The 18,729-nt window shown below is 39.0% G+C and overlaps 1 protein-coding gene across 8 annotated transcripts in view; it reads left to right on the top strand.

Moving 5' to 3' along the window:
* The window catches only part of PAN3 (Poly(A) specific ribonuclease subunit PAN3), a 257,273-nt gene extending 238,789 nt beyond the window's left edge, over nt 1-18,484 (top strand). For all 8 annotated transcript variants that reach the window (XM_067148377.2, XM_067148376.2, XM_067148373.2 and 5 more), the window contains 2 exons: nt 4,937-5,099; nt 17,962-18,484. In XM_067148377.2, coding sequence (XP_067004478.1) covers nt 4,937-5,099; nt 17,962-18,087 — 289 coding nt within the window. In that variant the 3' untranslated portion in view covers nt 18,088-18,484. The remainder of the gene's footprint in view (nt 1-4,936; nt 5,100-17,961) is intronic.
* The last annotated feature ends 245 nt before the right edge of the window (nt 18,485-18,729 follow it).

Below are 18,729 nucleotides of genomic sequence, written 5' to 3'. Positions count from 1 at the left end.
GGAAATGATCTGGTCATGACATTCATAGATGTAACAGTGTTCCCAGGCAGAAGGTTTGGAAACCATGGTCAAAGTTTGACTGGGTACACAAACTGTAGAAATGGTGCAAGCAATCTACAAAACACTGTCAGCAGTGTACAGACTCCGATAGGAAAGACAGAATGGTTTAGAAATGAAACTGGACTAAGACAGGGGAGTGCGCGGTCACCTCTTTTGTTTCTAATGGTTATGGACAAAATTGTAAAGGAGACAAAAGAAGCATATGGGAACAGGGAGATGAAGTTATTACTGACAATATTGTGGTTTGGGGGAACAAACAAGGAAGAAGTACAAGAACAACTTGATGCACTGAACAAGAAACTGAAAAAGTACGATATGAAAATCAGCGCACAGAAGAGCAAGACCAGGCTGATATCAAGAGGTGAAATACAAGGGAAAGGCAATGTGAAAATTGGTGGTCAAAGCTTGGAAATTGTTGACTTTCAAATACCTGGGGAGTGAATTAATGCATAATTAGAGTTCGTGGTTTATAGCATTTAAAAATCAGAGATTTAGCGTTTTGATTTTCAAATTTAGCGTTTTGTAGCATCTAAATTTCTCAAATTTAGTGTTTTGTAGCAAATTGGTTAAAAATAGGCATAATTTGCTAAAGTGCACACACAACAGTTGGGAGTAAAATCATACTGTTTAATCACACATTGCTCGTCTTGCAGTTTTGAATTCACTATGGAAAATAAGACAAACATCAACATAAGACTGCAAGTATTAACTCACACACAGGAATATGCTTCACAAACACAATTTCAAAGTGAAAAATATTATTCTGAACGTATTTATTTATCACAGTACAACACACCTACAAGGAAGAGGAATTCCAATGATGATTAAAGTACAACATGCCAATTGCTTAAAAGGTGTCCTCCTTCATTTGAGACCGCTCATCAGTTACAATTATGTTGTAGTTGCTAAAAACAACTCTACATCGATACTGTTCGTAGGGGCCCAAATGGACAGAAGTGCTGCCAAGGCAAAGGAAGGACTGCAAAACATTTTTTTTTCTTCATGTCTTTGATTGCAGAGTCGGCACATCAATATAGGCCATCTGTATCGCTTATATAAAAATGTCCCGATTTGTGACTTTTGGCATGCTGTTTGATCGTCACTTCGCTTCTACCCATGGCTACCAGACAATAAAATAAATCGCTACCGTACCTTTAAATGGAACTACTACTCAACACCAATGTCAAGAATAACCGACTATGATCAAGGGTCAACACACAAAGAGAACAAACGTGGTGCTTGAAAGTGTATTTACTGTTTGATTGATTGTTCCTTGCAGTGCTCTTTACCCAGTGAAAGAAATTCCGCACATTGAATTATTTAACTCGTTGGCCTACCATTACTTGTGAAAGGAAATATTCCCTTACATACCATTTATTTTTTCGTCACGTTAACATAAATTTGATTAATCACATAAGAATACACAAAGCAAAGTGAGCTTTTAGCTCGTCTATAGTAACAGGAAACAAATGTTTTTGTTCGTAAGTATTACTGGTTTCAAGGGAAGCAGATAAATTAGCAAGAAATGTAGAGGCATAGGCATTGGTTTGCTTAGTAACATGATCCCAGAACTGTGGGGTTAGAAATTCATTCCCTACGTCAATTTTTTCGTATTATTACCCAACCCCCTCCCCACTATACAGTGAATTTCAAAAACTGGTTTACATGTTACAGAAAGAGGCTTATTGTCAACAAGATCATAATTCTAAGTATCATTTTACTATACTTCTCACCGGCCGAGTTGGCCGTGCGGTTAGGAGCGCGCAGCTGTGAGCTCGCATCCGGGAGATAGTGGGTACGAACCCCACTGTCGATAGCCCTGAAGATGGTTTTCCGCGGTTTCCCATTTTCACACTAGGCAAGTGCTGGGACTGTACCTTCATTACGGCCACGGCCACTTCCTTCCTATTCCTAGGCCTTTCCTGTCCCATCGTCGTCGTAAAACCTATCTGTGTCGGTGCGATGTAAAGCAACTAGCAAAAAAATCTAGACTTCTCACTCGTTCTTGTTACATTCTGGTTTTGTCACGTAGTTTCAATTGGCACTATCATCTCAGAACTAAAATCGGAATCACTTTCATCACTGTCAGTTGAAGGAGAAGAAGAAGTATTTTCACTCTCCAGAGAATCATTTCCACTTTCAACATCACTACTTTCAAACCAGTTACGGCAATAAACTCATCCATGCCGCCATGATTGTTTACAACGGGCGGCAAAATGAGGTGCTTTTTTATTTTCCGTATTTCAGCTCAGAGTTACTATTTACACAGAGAAAATAGCTTCAGGTATCATCTGACATCAATCGGGTAGGCTTCAAAACAAAAAGAATAAATCTCTCCGACCAGCTAATTGCGATAATGAACTTATAAACGTTCCGTGCAGCAGGACGGAAGTGTCCGTTAAAGCATGTTACCGCTTTAAGATCGCAATGGGCGCCGTAATAATCATTTCTCCTGAAATAAATAACAACATATATCTCATTTTTAAGAAAAATGCATCGTTTTTACAAAGATATATTTTTATTTCGTATAAAACTGCGAGTTTCGCATCTATTTCGCATAAATTGTAGAATTTTGCATTTTGAATCAATTTCGCATTTTATCGCTAATTCGAAATCGCTAAAAACCACTCGTACGGATCATATAAGACGAAGGCACATACACTGACAAAGTTTCGACATATTTCGCATTTATCGCAAATGCTAAAAATCACAAACTCTATGCATAATACAAGGCTTGACATTGCAAGACAGTGCAACAGGGCAATGCATTCTACCTGAGTGTAAGAAACCTTGTCTGGAATAAACTCGTGTCCTCATCCCGAGGTGGTGCAGCTCTTTTCAGGCACACCCCCTTTGGAGGTGAGCTGCATGTACCATTTCAACCACATACCAGCCCTCCTACCGTTGTTAAATTTCTGGCAGTACCGGAAATCGAACCCGGGCCCCCGAGGACGGCAGCTAATAACACTAACTGTTACGCTACGGAGGCAGACTTGTCTGGAATAAGGAAATGTAAAGAGATAATGTGGCACCCATATTGACCTATGTGGCTGAGACCTGGACAGTGACAAGTATGGAGGAGAGTAGTATTCAAACCAGTGGAATGAAATGCCTAAGAAGTATGGTAGGAAAGACAAAGAAAGACAGATTGAGAAACAAAGATGTGAGAAAGGAGGTCAGATGAAAAACGTAAATCAGAGAATTGATCGGAGTAAACTAAGATGGTTTGGGCCTGTAAAGAGGATGGAGGAGAAAAGAATACCATTACACATGATGCAGATCAAGTTGAGGGAAAGGGAGACCTAAAACAAGGTGGATTGATTTGATAAAGAGGAGTTCAAGAAGGAGAAGAAGAAGAAGCAGCCTGGACTGGGACAAAATGATGGAAGAGGAATGGTGGAAGGAGAGAGAAAGGTGGAGAAGTGCCCAAAATGACCCGACCCAGCAGTAATTGGATAAGAGAAAAAGAGGAGGAAAATGGTGATGACCTCTGGGCAAGACGAGTTTTGATGGTGCAAACATCAGGACGGTAATTGCTGCATCGATTCATTAAATGAAAGGGATATTCTCCTGAATCCTCTAAAATACGATACATACATGCTATAGCTCTCTCCATTTATCACTTTTTTCTTCCTCAACTTTAGTGCAGTTTTTTTCAGATATTCGTTGTACTGTGTGACAACTGGTGTCGATTCGCCAACTGATAGGATCTGATGGATAATAGCTTTCCCCCAGTCATCATCCCCTTCTTTTGCCTGCTGTAACACAGTTTCTCTCACACTATTCATTTGAACCTGATACACAGCATTACGTTCTCGAATCAGAAGTCATTTTTTTATATTCTAAAAATTAAATATTTCCCATCCATATACAAAGCAGGGGTTTTTGTTGTTTATAAAGCAGGTTTATTTTTTGTTTTTGTTTTTTTAATGAAGGGAGGTATAGTAGAATGTGGAGTTGGGGCTTTGCTCGTAAGTACCGGGGTTGAGCACTTTTCAAGTAGGCAGCTATAATTTTTTCAGACATTTTTCATGCACCTCGATGGATGTTATGGCCATCAAAATATTCACCTTTCCTTGTTCTGCTTGTATACTTGCTTGCCGAAATGATTCCATCCACTTTCCTTTCACCTGTAACACTATGTCCCTGTCACAAATGAAACATATTGCCATGGCACACTCACAATTCTATTAAATGCACACTTACATGGTCGTGTAGAGGAGAATAGATAGGCACAGTTCAAGCGCCACTCCAAACACAACTGGTTCTACTAAATGGGGAGAGAACTACATATAGCCTTTGGGGTGTGTGTATTGTGAAAAGATAAGAAAGGGGGGACAGCAGATAGTATAACGGTGCAGGGGGGATAACGAGGAGGGAAGGGAGGCTACGGGACAATAGATCGCTCCACATGAAACCCCACCGCCCTTCAACATACAGTACATGCTTGGTGTTGATCTTGAATGTCAAAATATTCAAATCATGTTTTCACCTGTTGCAAAAAATATAGTAAAGACCTAAATTATAGAAAAAAATGCACAAAATATAGTAAAGACCTAAATAATAGAAAATTTTGTGCAGATGATTGTAGTATAGAGTGATATTTTACCCAAAGTTGAACGTTTTTGAGTTATATGCAAAAAACAAGTTCTATTCTTTTGGCTGTAACTTGAATTCCAGGAAGAATCCTTGTTGGCAAACTTCAGATCTGTAATCAGCATACCCAACACCATAAAGGAGCAAAAACTCATAACTACTTCACTGTTTGATTTAAACAATCCACCAACGGGACTCGAACCGGTTAACCATGGCGTCAGATCACAAGTGATCTTGGCCACCAGGTGCGAATGTTTGTACTTTCGTTTCTCTGTTCCAGACTTAACCTAGACCACACATGGTCAGAGACTGGTGATCGCTACATGCTGAAGCTGTTCCGAGATTATGTGTTTCATCAGGTGACTGATGATGGTTGTCCATGGCTGGACATGTCCCACGTGGTTCAATGCCTTAACAAGCTGGATGCAGGTGTGACAGAAAAGGTATGTTTGACACTTTACTTAAAGCTGCTGCTTCTTCACTAGGTGTTGGCAACCACTTATTGGATTTCTGTCCAGTTGGTTTCTGTATGAAGTAGCTCACTTTATCTCTCTTGTCTTCGGCTTAACGTTCTGTAATCAACAGTAAAAGGTAATACTTTGTACAGTAGAAGTCCGTTATAGCGAGAATTCACAACGGCGAAAAATTTACTCGCTATAGCAGATTGTCGTTATATCCATTTTTTGTAAGAATCGGGAAAACCCCCAATCACATTAAAGTCAGTATGAAATGGCGATCTGTTTGTTAAAAACTTGCATTTTCGCGGATAATATCCAAAATACGGCTTACTTGCTTGTTATTTTTCGAAATCCGATACTACATGAAAGCGTGTGTTTAATTTCATTCGGAAAAAAATATATTACCTTATTTCTCCGAATCCAAAACGACCCCCACATTTTCCTTCAAAATTTTTTTATGAGGCTTAAAAGTGCTTTGTAAAATCATATGAATGTCTTTCTTATAGAGTACGCATTTTTAGACTATTTGTAGACGTTGAACGTTGACTTTAGTTGTGTATGTTTAGTCCTCAGCCCGAAGGCTGGTTGGATCCTCAACAGTTCCGCCATCAGCTGTCATAGATGGCCTAGGCATCACTGAAGAGGCGTACTAGGGAAATGAGGAGTGAGGTAGTTTCCCGTTGCTTTCCTCACCGAGCCACAAGTTGCTATTACACATCAGTCTGCCAAGCCCACTGAAATGCATGCACCAACTGACCCTATGAGCAATATTTTCACACCATTCATAGCAGGGACTGGCTGCAGAAGGAATGGCATTACTAGCATTACTCATACCTCAGTCACTTTCATTTTGTCAAAGCTAAGGATAAAGCTGAGACAGGTCAATGAAAGTAACAAAATTGCTCTAGCCCATACCAGAAAACATAGTGCACTGTAAACACTAGGTCCTGCCAGCAAAGGCACTGACTTTAGTTATCCCGTATTTTTTGTGGCTGTACAATTATGCTTTCAGCGGGTTTAATAACCATTAACTTAAAATTGGCATCATAAGATCGAAGGGATCTCGGTGAAAATTTGCTGGCAAATACACATTCCACGCGTCTCTATACACTACGACGATCCATCAGGAAAATATTCTTGCTTACTATAAAACTGTTACTTTCACTCGGCGTCAGATATAACTGGCTGCCGCTACTCGCACGTCTTGCTTGCCGGATTCGGCCAACTTCAGTGGCTAACGATGTATAGGCGTTAATCACGGACTTTGAAAGTCAACGAACGAGTTTATTGCACCGCGGTATGGCAATTCCGCCCTTGCATTTTTGTGCACATACCTCACAATTTCATCTTCGGCTTCTTTAAAGCGTCCTTGTTGCGGGCCACTGAATACATTTTTTGTGCAGTACACATTTTTAAGCTGGCGACGATGGGACAGGAAAAGGCTAGGAGTGAGAAAGAAGAGGCCGTGGCCTTAATTAAGGTACAGCCTCAGCATGTGCCTGGAGTGAAAATGGGAAACCACGGGAAACCCTTTTCAGGGCTGCCGATCTCCCGAACACTGGATACTGGCCGCACTTACGCGACTGCAGCTATCGAGTTCGGTACCCTATTTTCTTGTGGCTGCACAAGTATTATACATTTCCGAGTGTTTAATAGCCATTAACTTAAAATTGGCATCATAACATCGACGAGAACCCGTTGAAAATTTGCCGGCAGTACCTGTTCCACGTATCTTTACAATGCAATGATCCATCACGAAAATATTCCTGCTGTCTATAAAACTTAATTTTACTAAGCGCCAGGTACAGCAGACGCGATATAACTCTGGTACTGAGTAGCCGTGGCCTTTCTAAGAATTCGAAGGCTCGCAAGTTTTGATGCCAATTTAAGAAACGTTTTTGTAGAGGATAATAGAATGTCATTCTCTCTTCACTATTTCCCGAGATCCAGTGATGTTACACACAGGCACTGTACAACCGGTCGCTGCAGCTAGCGATGTATGATAAAGAGGTGGTCGTTTATTGTCATCGAGTTTTGTCTGCGCGCGTGGCGGGGTGAAAAGAAACAGCGTGGTTACTGCAGTAATTGCCAGTGGTGTTCATTACTATCAGTCCGCGAATGCAAAACGACCCTTGATTTTTAACATGAGATTGTGAGAAAAAACCGTCGTCTTGGATTCGAAGAAATACGGTATCACTCCAGAGGCTTCCGTGGCAAACATTTCAGTTTTCTTCTTCAAACGCTTCACCTAACCTAACCGTATATGTACCTATCATGAAAACCTATCTGAAACGCATGTAGAGAAATGATAACCCCCTCGTTAAAAATTGACGTACCGGGCGAGTTGGCCGTGCGGTTAGGAGCGCGCAGCTGTGAGCTTGCATCCCGGAAATAGTGGGTTCGAAGCCCACTGTCGGCAGCCCTGAAGATGGTTTTCCGTGGTTTCCCATTTTCACACCAGGTAATTGCTGGAGCTGTACCTTAATTAAGGCCACGGCCATTTCCTTCCCAATCCTAGGCCTTTCCTATCCCATCGTCACCATAAGACCTATCTGTGCCGGTGCAACGTAAAGAAAATAGCAAAAAAAATTGACACGGGAATAGCTTTCCGAAATTTAACTAGACGCGAGAAAATATAAACTATCCTCTGAAATCAGTGATCCACCTTGCCATATCTTGAGGTGTGTCACATTCTTACTTAATTTCAGTATACGGTATACCATTAAAATTAAGAGATCGTTTACTTCAGCCTTTATTTTTAATCAGTTAACAGCTGCTATCGGCCACGTTATTTTACACATTTATTACGAAAACATGTTATCCTCTTTCATTTCGAATTTCCTGTAGAGAACAGCAGTCGACGGGTATTACTAATCGACTCCAATGTCGCCTTCGAATGTTGAAGAGAGAGCTCGCAACTGCAATTAGCGCTAAAACTATACCGTACCGAAGATGATCGATCGCCCTTTGTGACAAACGTTTCAATTTTGTTATTCAAATAACGTCACCTATCCTAACTTAACTGTACTAGCCTATATGTATGATGATTACATACTTCAAACGCCAGTAGAGAACCTACTTGTCATAAATTTACATGATAATAGCCTTTTCGTAATTTAACGGACGAGAGAAAATATAAACTAACCTCGTAATCAGTGACGCACTCTGCCATATCTTGCGGTGTAGGCCTATCTCATTCTTACTTAATTTCGGTATTTAGCATTAAAATTAAGCGATTATCTTTAACGAGTTAACAACAGTTATCGGACACGTTATTTACACATTTATTACGAAAACATGTTCTTTTTCATTTTCCTTGCGGAAGAACAGTCGACGGATATTACTAATCGACTCTGACGTTGCCTTCGAATGTCGACGAGAGAACTCGCTGGTGGGCATAGCGAGAAACGATACGGCATCGAAGATGATCGATCGAATGCAGTATAATGACTGGGTGCATAAATATCGGCAACGGAAAAATCGAGCGCGCATAATCGCTCGTAATAACAGATGCGTCAGTGAAAGGGCTCTCGCTGTAACCGAAGGATAATACACAGTTTAATATAGGAATTTTGAAAGGACGCACAAAAGTTATCGTTATAACGGAGTTCTCGTTATATGCCGTACTCGCTATAGCGGACTTCTACTGTATTTTGCAATATATGTCTAAGATATGTGGTCTTTGTAACTAGTATGTCTTGAACATTATTTATGACAGTCGCCTGGAAATGATACCATAGTGCACCTTCCAACCCTTCTGATTTATGTGGAAGCCTCGTGTCAATAGATTTACTGGCACGTAAAAGAACTCATGCAGGGCTAAATTCTGGCAACTCGGCATCTCCGAAAACTGTAACATTATTATTATTAATTATTGTTATTATTATTATTATTATTATTATTATTATTATTATTATTATTTCGTTTCGGCCAACTAAGGACCACATCATTTCAACTATTTCCCTTGAGCTTTAATGTTGGTCCAGTATTCCTTCATTCGTATACGGTGTTGCTCCTTTCGATCTTTCGTCCATGCCTTTCCAGTTTTCATCTTCGGCTTTGGTTGGAAACTCTGATGTTCTTGGAGTTTTTTCTTAAGTGGGACACACTCCTGGATATCTTCAAATGAGATCCCAATCTCCTGCAGATCTTTCTGTACCTCACTGAAGCATGCCCCCTTTGCCTTTTTCTCTTGAAGGAATGTGAAAATGCGGTTGGTTAACCGTGTTGAATTCATTCGGGCCATGTGTCCATAAAAAGTAATCCTCCTTTTTCGCATCATATTGGTTATTTTCTCCACATGCGAGTACAACTCCTGATTGTGCCGTCTCCTTGACTGGACCTAAGATTTTTCTCAAAAATCTTTCTTTCCTTGCGCTCCAATTTCTCCATCATGCCTTCTTTGTTCATGGCGAGACATTCCACTGCATATAGAGTCTGTGGAAGGATGACAGTGCAATAGTGTTTGATTTTTGCATTCAGAGATATAGATTTTTTGTTATAGACATTTTTAATGGAAACAAGAGAGGTCCATCTATTCAGTAACATGTAATGTTATAAGAAAAATTATAACATTTTATTTTACTCATTACCGGTTTCGATGCTGGTGTGCATCATCATCAGCCAAAAATAAGAAAAATATACATAGACAAGGTTACAATAAACAATGCATAAAGTATACACAAATTTTACAAAACTGGCAACACCTAATTAAAAACGAGGTCCATAAACATTAACCTATGACTTAGACCTAAAAATAGCACCAGCTGTCTTAAAACTTTGAATATACGTCCTCTTGACAAAAGTCCTCTGAATCTAAAAACATTAAACCATGTGCGAGCAGATTAAATTAAGCCGAGGACAAAAAAACCAATGTTTCACTATCATAAAAGTCCAAGAGCATAATTTTAATTTTGTAAGAACATATGTATAAAAGGTTTTCTTGCTGAACATTCACTGAGTATTAGAGTAACCAGTGCAAGAATTAAGAAACCATTTTTCTATTGGTTAAAAATAGCTGTCATTAAAATAACATAACCAGTCAAAAGACGTAACAACTTCCAGTACTGAAAAAGAACATGAAAGAGCTTCAGACAGTGTTTTGCGTAATAAAACAAATGTCTTCTCTAACTTAGCAGACTGAATCCAGCCGCGTTCTTTAAGTATTAAATAACAAGATTTTTTTAATGCAAAATTGGTGGACGCCGTGTTTCCAGGGTACTGAACGATGTTCTCGGTTCAAATTAGGACCTGAAGGAAATTAAAAAGAAAAGAAAGTCAAGAAAGGCTTTTTTTAAAAATCTTGTCGTAAGAATTAACGTCAATAAGACACTCACCTCTGGGAGCGTATATATTATGTGTGTCATTAAGACATTAGGGAAGACACTGAGAGCCGCAAGATACCGTGACCAATGCACCCGCGTTGGATGGGAAGGGAGGGTGAAGCAGAACAACGGAGGCACTGAGAATGAGTAGGAGGGGCCCGGAGCCAGTGGCATTGAAGGAAGGAGGGAAGAGGGAGGGGAATTATGCACGGCAATGTGGCGAGAGAGCGTAACGTGAGAACGTTTTCTGTATGCTATGAAAAACTGATTTGCTATTGGAATCTTTTCTGAGTCTGAAAAACGCTATCAAAAAATTGAACAATGCTCTTGGTTTCTCAGAAATATCATTAAGATTGAAACCAGCATTAAAGTATTGATCCAGGTGAATAAAACAGCTCTCAGTGATGTCAAGCAAAGTACCTTTATTAATAACCTGTAAAACTGAGGGATCCTGATCAATGCTAGTAAAATTATGTTGAAAATCTTTCATATGCTGCCCCATTGCTGAAAACCTATTGTACCTAACGGCATTAACGTGTTCCGCGTATCTGATTTTAAAATTACGCCCTGTTTGTCCAAGATAAGAACTGCTGCATTCATGGCAGCATAATCTGTATACTCCAGAACTATGAAAAACATGATTTCTATTTCATGAAGTGGAGTTATGCAGGATGTCAATACTTCTATTATTAGTGTTATGTTTTTTGAAGATGTTGGTGATGCTGTGTATTTTATTTGTAAAGGTAAAAGTCGAAAAATTATTAACGTTGGGTTTTTCTCTCGAAAGGGTGGTATTAGGACGGTACTTAAACTTGTTAACAATTCTATCAATGAAAGCATTCTTAAAACCATTGTTTCTAGCTATCGCCGGGATTAAATTTAATTCTTTATTCAGATTCTTTTTCGACATAGGAACTCTAAAGGCTCCGTCAACCAGACTATTATATGTGGCATTTTTATGGGCCTGAGGATGGGAAGAATCGTTCCTGATGGCGATAGCAGTCTGAGTAGGCTTTCTGTAGATATTATATGAAAAGGAAGAAAGTGAATGAGTAACCGTTAGGTCCAAAAAATTCAAACGATTATTATTCTCGGATTCTAAGGTAAACTTTATATTCTGTTCTAAACTGTTAAGATTGTCAAGAGTAGCTTTTGCATCTCTGGACCGTTCATCTAGAATTACGAGGGTATCGTCCACAAATCTGGCCCAGAAATAAATATTACTGAAGGTTAAATTTTTGCTTATAGCATTATTTTCTAAGTGGTCTAAGTAAATCTCTGCCAAAATCCTGGAGGCCAGTGACCCTATTGCCAGACCATTCTGCTTATAAATGGTATTATCAAAAGTAAAGTAATTATTATTAATTAGCAAGTTAATAAGACTCATAAAATTTAAAACTTCCAGTTTACTTGGTTGACTATTGGCAAGAAGATTCTTCTTGATGATAGGAAGAAGCTCCTTGGTTCTTATACTGGGAAACATGTTTGAAGAAAACTTGTAATTTTTAGCAAGAAACCTTTGAATAAACTGTGCTAGCTTGTAAAGAGGCCTAGGCCTGTAATTTATAATAGGTCGAATGGGGACACTGGCCTTGTGAATCTTGGGAAGTGATCTCGCTGTCGGCAAACTCGGGTTCATGGTTATTGACTTTTGTTTTTCTTGTTCCGTAAGAAGGAAGGAAGAATCCTTCAGGATTTGTTTTAGCTGTCTTTGAATGAGTTGTGTATGGTCCTTCTGTGTATACTCCGTATACTCTTTACTTTAGGACTAATAAACTTTGGTTAAGAAATGAACTAGAATTTTTGTATCGGAAGAAATCTTTCCTCAATTACCGTTTATTTGAGTCTCACCTCAGAGCTACTGTTTTACTTACTGAAGCCCAGTGGAACTTATTTCAAGAACAAGTTTTTGTTATCAGATATACTAGCCACAAAACAGTCCACACTGGACAAAAAACTTGAAGTACTTTCAGACAAAGCTAATTCAAACAGACTGGAAATCGAGAACCTGAAAACGTTCTTTTGGCTCAGTTCCATCCTCCTTTGATCAATCTCTCCAACATAACCTTGGATGAGGATGAAAGGGCTATTCTTGTTAAAGGTCCTAAGCACAACTGGCCATGTCCAAATCCCGTCAATACGGTTACAAAAGTTGTCATTGAGTCAGAGATGGCTATTAGTAAAATGCCACATGACCTCCAAGAGGAAGTCAGATTTGATGTTAAAAAGCAACGTGAAAAAAACTTTTCTTTCTGATAAACGTGCATTAGCCCCTAATAATAATAATAATAATAATAATAATAATAATAATAATAATAATAATAATAATAATAATAATAATACAGATCCTTTTAAAGTAAATAAGAAAATTCAGGACCTCAAGAGGAAGGTATCTGCTAATAACCTTATCACAAAAGCTGATAAGGGCAATACTGCCGTAGTTATGGATAAAACGGAGTATACACAGAAAACCAAAGCCTTTTTTAATAATTATTCTTTTTCAGTTATAAAGAAGGACCCTACACAAATCATTCAAAGACAGCTACAACAAATCCTGAAGGATTCTTCCTTCCTTTTTACGGACAAGAAAAACAAAAGTCAATAACCATGAACCCGAGTTTGCCGACAGCGAGATCACTTCCCAAGATTCACAAGGCCAGTGTCCCCATTCGACCTATGTGTCAGACCCTACTCACTGATGCTGGGAATTTAGTATTACCATTTTGGAATTGCTAGGCGGGCATTAATTCCATTGTGGAGTTTTATCTCCCGTATGCAGTTATCAGACTGTGCCACATAAAAGGCTTCTGATAAGTTCACCTGCATACACCCCAGCATCAGTGGGTAGGGTCTGACACATCCCACTCTGACGAGTCTAGTGTCAGACCTAAGACGAAATGCTGGTTAATAGAGCAAACGCCTGAAAAGCCATACATCCAATTTTTGATCTGAGCTTTATTATTCTTCAAGGATTGGATAATCTGTTTGACTTTCTCTTTCGTAGGCGGAGCTGAATCTCGGTGGACTGTTGTTTTATCTTCAAATGTGAATCTGGACATTGGGGCCTCGCAGTGAATAAGGGATTCGAAGTATTTTGCAAGGATCCGGCAGTTTCCTTGTCGTTACGGGCTAGTTTTCTATTGGAATCTCTGAACGGTAGGCTCGGTGGGTTGTATTTCGTCAAGTTGCTTTTAAATGTTTTATAAAAGTCGCATGTATTGTTCTTGAAATCCTGCTCAATTTGAGCCAGCTGGTGTTTATCAAAAGCACGTTTAACGCTGCGGATGGTTTTTGCTGCACATTTTCTCTCATTCAAGAAGTTTGTCCAGTTGACTTGGTTCTTTGGCGAGTTCCATTTCTGCCTTCTCAGTTTCATGTCACCAAGTTCCTTACTCAGTTTTGTGTCGCCAAGTTCCTTAGGCATGAACTTCCTATTTGGCCTTGGTGTTCTAACTGCATAAGTCTTGTTATCCAGCAGATGTCTAAAAAGTGTGGGAGAAGTGTACCAGTTGTCCATGTACAGAATTCTCCAACTACCTAGAAGTTCTCTGCACATTTCCATAACTACTTTCTCACTTGCAAGAAATTGGGACTTAGTTCCAGACACATCAGCATCACTAACCTTCCCAGTATAAACCTTGAATATTTAGCAGTAACTATTGTCTGATGAACAAACCTTGTAGATTTTTATGCCAAAGAACTTTTCCACTGGGCATGTACACTCTCGGAATCCTCTCCAAAAGCAATTCCATTACAGGTCTAACTTTCCTGAGTTTATCATCCTCTGTGCTAGGAGAATCAGTGGAGAAGTGGAGGAATTTATTGACAGATTTGTATCTTTTGAATGGCATAGTTTCCCCAAATATTGGGGTGTCTATTACCCTGCGTTTGGACCAATTATCCTGTAATGAAGGCTTCCTATTCTGAGATGTCAAAATACAAAGGGCAGGGTGTGCTTTCATTTCATCAGCAGTAACAGGAAACCAGTGCTTAGCGTTACCCTAGAAACGCGACGGGGAAGTCACCAAACATCTTTGAACCCTGAAAAGAGCCTTTTCTTAAGAAAAGCTTCTTCCTATTCATTTAAATGAAATTCTACATTCATTTTATTCCAAATTGGCAGTGAAGAGGCAGTTTCTCCTCTGGCTTGGAGGGAAAATTTGCCTCCAAGTCAGATAGATTCTTCCGCCGCCAGTGTAATGAATTGATACTTTCCGACTCATCGTACTCCTAGGAAGCAGATTAGTAAAAGGGCATAGTTTTTGCCCTGGGAGTCGCCACTAATGGACCCTCTCCCCACCGAAAAAAGACGAAGAGTGTTCACGGCCCACAGCAGTCTGCGCCTTAGTCATTCCAGCTCTAGATCTTTGGACTGTTAGATCGGCAGCGCAGTCCTGTTCGTTAAAAGTGAGAAAATGTGTGGTTTTCCATTTGATCGAGTATTTCATATGAAAGCATTGCTTTTAATCGCGCCATTCCTACTGACGTTATTGTAATGTATGTCCATTCCAGTTGGGAATTTTGAGTTATTTAGTGAATTGTGGTGCTATAATTTGGAATAGCCCTAATTGTTATTCTAGACCATGCCATACTACTACTACTGTACTAAGTGAGCCTCTGCCTTAAGTATGCCCACTGCTCCATCAAAACAGCACGTCAGAGTGGGGATCGAATAGCTAGAATACTATGATGTACCACTGTGTTACGTACCAGCTGTATCAGAAAATGTATGAACCAGTGGAATGGCATGCTAAAGAACAAAGTTTTCTAACTCCCTGGCTATTTCCGGCCAATATTCAGTTAGGCAGTTATACTCGGTACGCAGCAGTAATCCCATCTATCGGAGTTGAGAGGCAGCATAAGAGACAAAGAACATCACAACAAACAATGGTCAATGTAATGTTATTGTTGATCAATGTTATGCGCTTTCGATATTGTAGGCCTTCACATTCAGTTTTCTTCCGACTCTGAAATACCACTCTCATCATAGTCGGTACGTTAAAACTGAATAAAACATAAATGACTGGAAATTGTATTCTCTATAACTTTTGTTATGCAGTACTTTTCGATAGGACCTATGACATAGGTATTTAAAAATTACATTTTAGGTGCCTTCCCTTAAACTACAATTTCATCCAGGGTGAATACAATTCTTTATAGTTTAGACTGTAGTTTCTTATTCCCCGACTTTATATACCGATTTTCATTAAATTCTCTTTCCCTATTTTCTCGTGGCTCGGCGTTGATATGGACTTAGCAACAAAAATACAAATTCATGAATATCTGTGTTATCATAGCCAGTACAGTAAAAATGTATAAGACATAAATGGTCGGAAATTTAATTTTATATAACTTTGGTTATGTAGTATTTATCGATATGACTGCTAATAATATAAATATTTGAGAATTAAATTTTAGGCCTCCCACTAAACTACCATTTCATTCAGCGTTAATTAAATGATTTATAGCATATGTTGTAGTGGCTCATTCTCCAACTTTGCATACCAATTTTCAATGAGATAGGACCACTGAAAATGAAAATATTTAAGAATTAAGTTTTAAGCCTTCCTCTAAACTACCATTTCACTCAGCATGAATAAAATTATTTATAGCCTAGATTATAGTGACTTATTCCCCGACTTTGCATACTTATTTTCATTAAGTTCTCTTTAGCCGTTTTCTAGTGATGTGTGTACAGAAAGACAGAAATTACGGAAAAGTAAAAAGTGCATTTTCTTGTTACTGTGGACATGACTGATACAGAAATACCATTTTTTTTCAAATACTGAGCAATGTACAGACAAAACTCTTATTTTATATATATAGATTTAATACGATGAGAATTGGGGCTTCAAATTTACGACCTTTAATATTCGTCAATACGATAGGAATGCACTTGTAATGTTTACTTTTATTACGTAAATTACATTACGTGGGTATGTAATTTCAGTAATTATTTTGCAGTGTGGCTCACTCGGACGTGCACAAAATGTTCTGTGTATACCAATATGCTTCATAAAGCAAATACATTGTGCTCGTACAAAACCAGGAGGAGTTTTACTACTAGGATTTAAGTTCTGTAAGCCAGTCGGTTCAGGATACCGTAGTGCATGATAATCAGAATAAAGACGCTACATTGTCCAGACATGATGCTCCGTGATACACCGCCATTACTAGCAAGATTGCGTGCGAGCGAGCGACACATCAGTATACTGCGGTATCGCACCGCCTAACGTTATCAAGCAAGACAGTTTAGCCACCTGCACGCTGCATAGGCTGACATAGAAATTGCTCACAATTGAACTTACATTTCACTGTCAATTTTCTGGTGAGCTTTCACTAGAAGGAAATAAAATACACTAGAGATTGATTTTTGTTTCAAAACACTGTCCTCTCACAATTTCTGTAATTTATTTTCAGACACTGTGTATGACAACAGAAATACATCTTTCTTATCATTATAGTCTCCGTAAGCATGTACTGGTACAGTTGTCTCCTGAATCACATTCACTATCAGAGTTGAGGCGTGCTGAGGAGGAATCGTGCCGGGCTGAGTGGCTCAGACGGTTGAGCCGCTGGCTTTCTGTGCCCAAGTTAGCAGGTTCAATCCTGGCTCAGTCTGGTGGTATTTGTAGGTGCTCAAATACATCCTGCCGAGCTCGATAGCTGCAGTCGCTTCAGTGCGGCCAGTATCCAGTAGTTGGGAAATAGTGGGTTCGAGCCCCACTGTCGGCAGCCATGAAGATGGATTTCCGTGGTTTCCCATTTTCACACCAGGCAAATGCCGGGGCAGTACCTTAATTATGGCCACGGCCGCTTCCTTCCACATCCTAGTCATTTCCTATCCCCTCGTCGCCATAAGACGTATCTGTGTCAGTGCGATGTAAAGCAAAGAAGAAAAAAAATACATCCACCCTGTGTCGGTAGATTTACTGGCACGTAAAAGAACTCCTGCAGGACAACATTCTAGCACCTTGGCTTCTCGGAAAACTATAAAAAAAAGTAGTCAGTGGGACAAAAAACAATATCATTCTAGAAGAAATCATTACAAAGTTCATACATATCATCAGGAATATTGGCACCAGTAGAAAAAGCATTACAGGTATCTCTTGCGCCATTTTCCACCAAAGGTAAAGCCGAAGACAGGTAGTAAAATAGAAAAACAGGTCAGTTTTAAGTATTGGAAAAGAAAAACAAGCAACAAATCTCTTCCTTTTTCCTATCTGTTTCAACTTTCTTGTTATTTTACACTTCCCACTTGAAGCCTGCCCTTCTGATGAACTGGTGAGACAGCAGTGTGTTGTGTTTATCCATGTTCCAATCTTTCTACATATTTGTTATTTGTCCTACCTCCTTTTCCACCTCACTTCTGTTCAATATACTGTATATAACATATGAATGTTAAATATCTCAGAACTGTATACGATGGTATTTTGAAGCAAGATGTAATCATACACACTTAATTGTGTGCTGTCGTTTGTTGTATAATTTGTATTTGAAGTGGTGTGTTCCTTTGATTCTAGATCTGTCTGATGTCTCGGGATGGACAAAGTCTTCTGGTTGTGAGCTATGCAGAACTTAAACATTGCCTCGATCAGTCCTTCAATGAGATCCTTGCTGTTGCTACAAAGCCAAATGCAATTGCATAGTTTTGATGAATGGTGTGTTCTCCGCACAGACTGTGAGCAAGGGTGATCAGTTCCATGTGGGTCTTGAGTTTGAAGACTGCAAGACCATTTATCTTAGGCCGTCAGAATCACTGTGTTTGGAATCCAGTTTGTAAAATGAACTGTTGAAAAATAGCATTTACAATATTGGTGAATATTTTGTCAATTATTTTCTTATGTTTGTGGTGGTCAGAGGAAGTCTTTCATGCCAACTGAGGGCTCGTAGATATTTCCTAATACTTACAGATGAACAAGCATCTTGGTCGTCTTCACTGGAGAATCTATTCCAAGCTCAGGAAATTTTAAGAAACAGATATATGTATATTTTAAGTTATGTATTTTAATTTTATTTATTTATGAAATATTAAAAGTCTATGGGTTCCACATATTATTATTATTATTATTATTATTATTATTATTATTATTATTATTATTGTTATTACTATTTATATTTGAAGATGATAACAGTCTCAGATCACTTGGTAGAGTCCAATTACATTCACATTCCTGCAGGTATTTTACATGATTAACACTTCCAAAGTCAGTCTATACACTATTTTATATTGTCAGTCAGTTGCCAAAACTCCTAGCAATATTGTTTCATCTTATGATTCTTTCAGAAGC

This window comes from Anabrus simplex, chromosome 5, assembly GCF_040414725.1.
Source record: "Anabrus simplex isolate iqAnaSimp1 chromosome 5, ASM4041472v1, whole genome shotgun sequence".
Lineage (NCBI taxonomy): Eukaryota > Metazoa > Arthropoda > Insecta > Orthoptera > Tettigoniidae > Anabrus > Anabrus simplex.
This window is presented reverse-complemented; position numbering and strand designations above follow the sequence as displayed.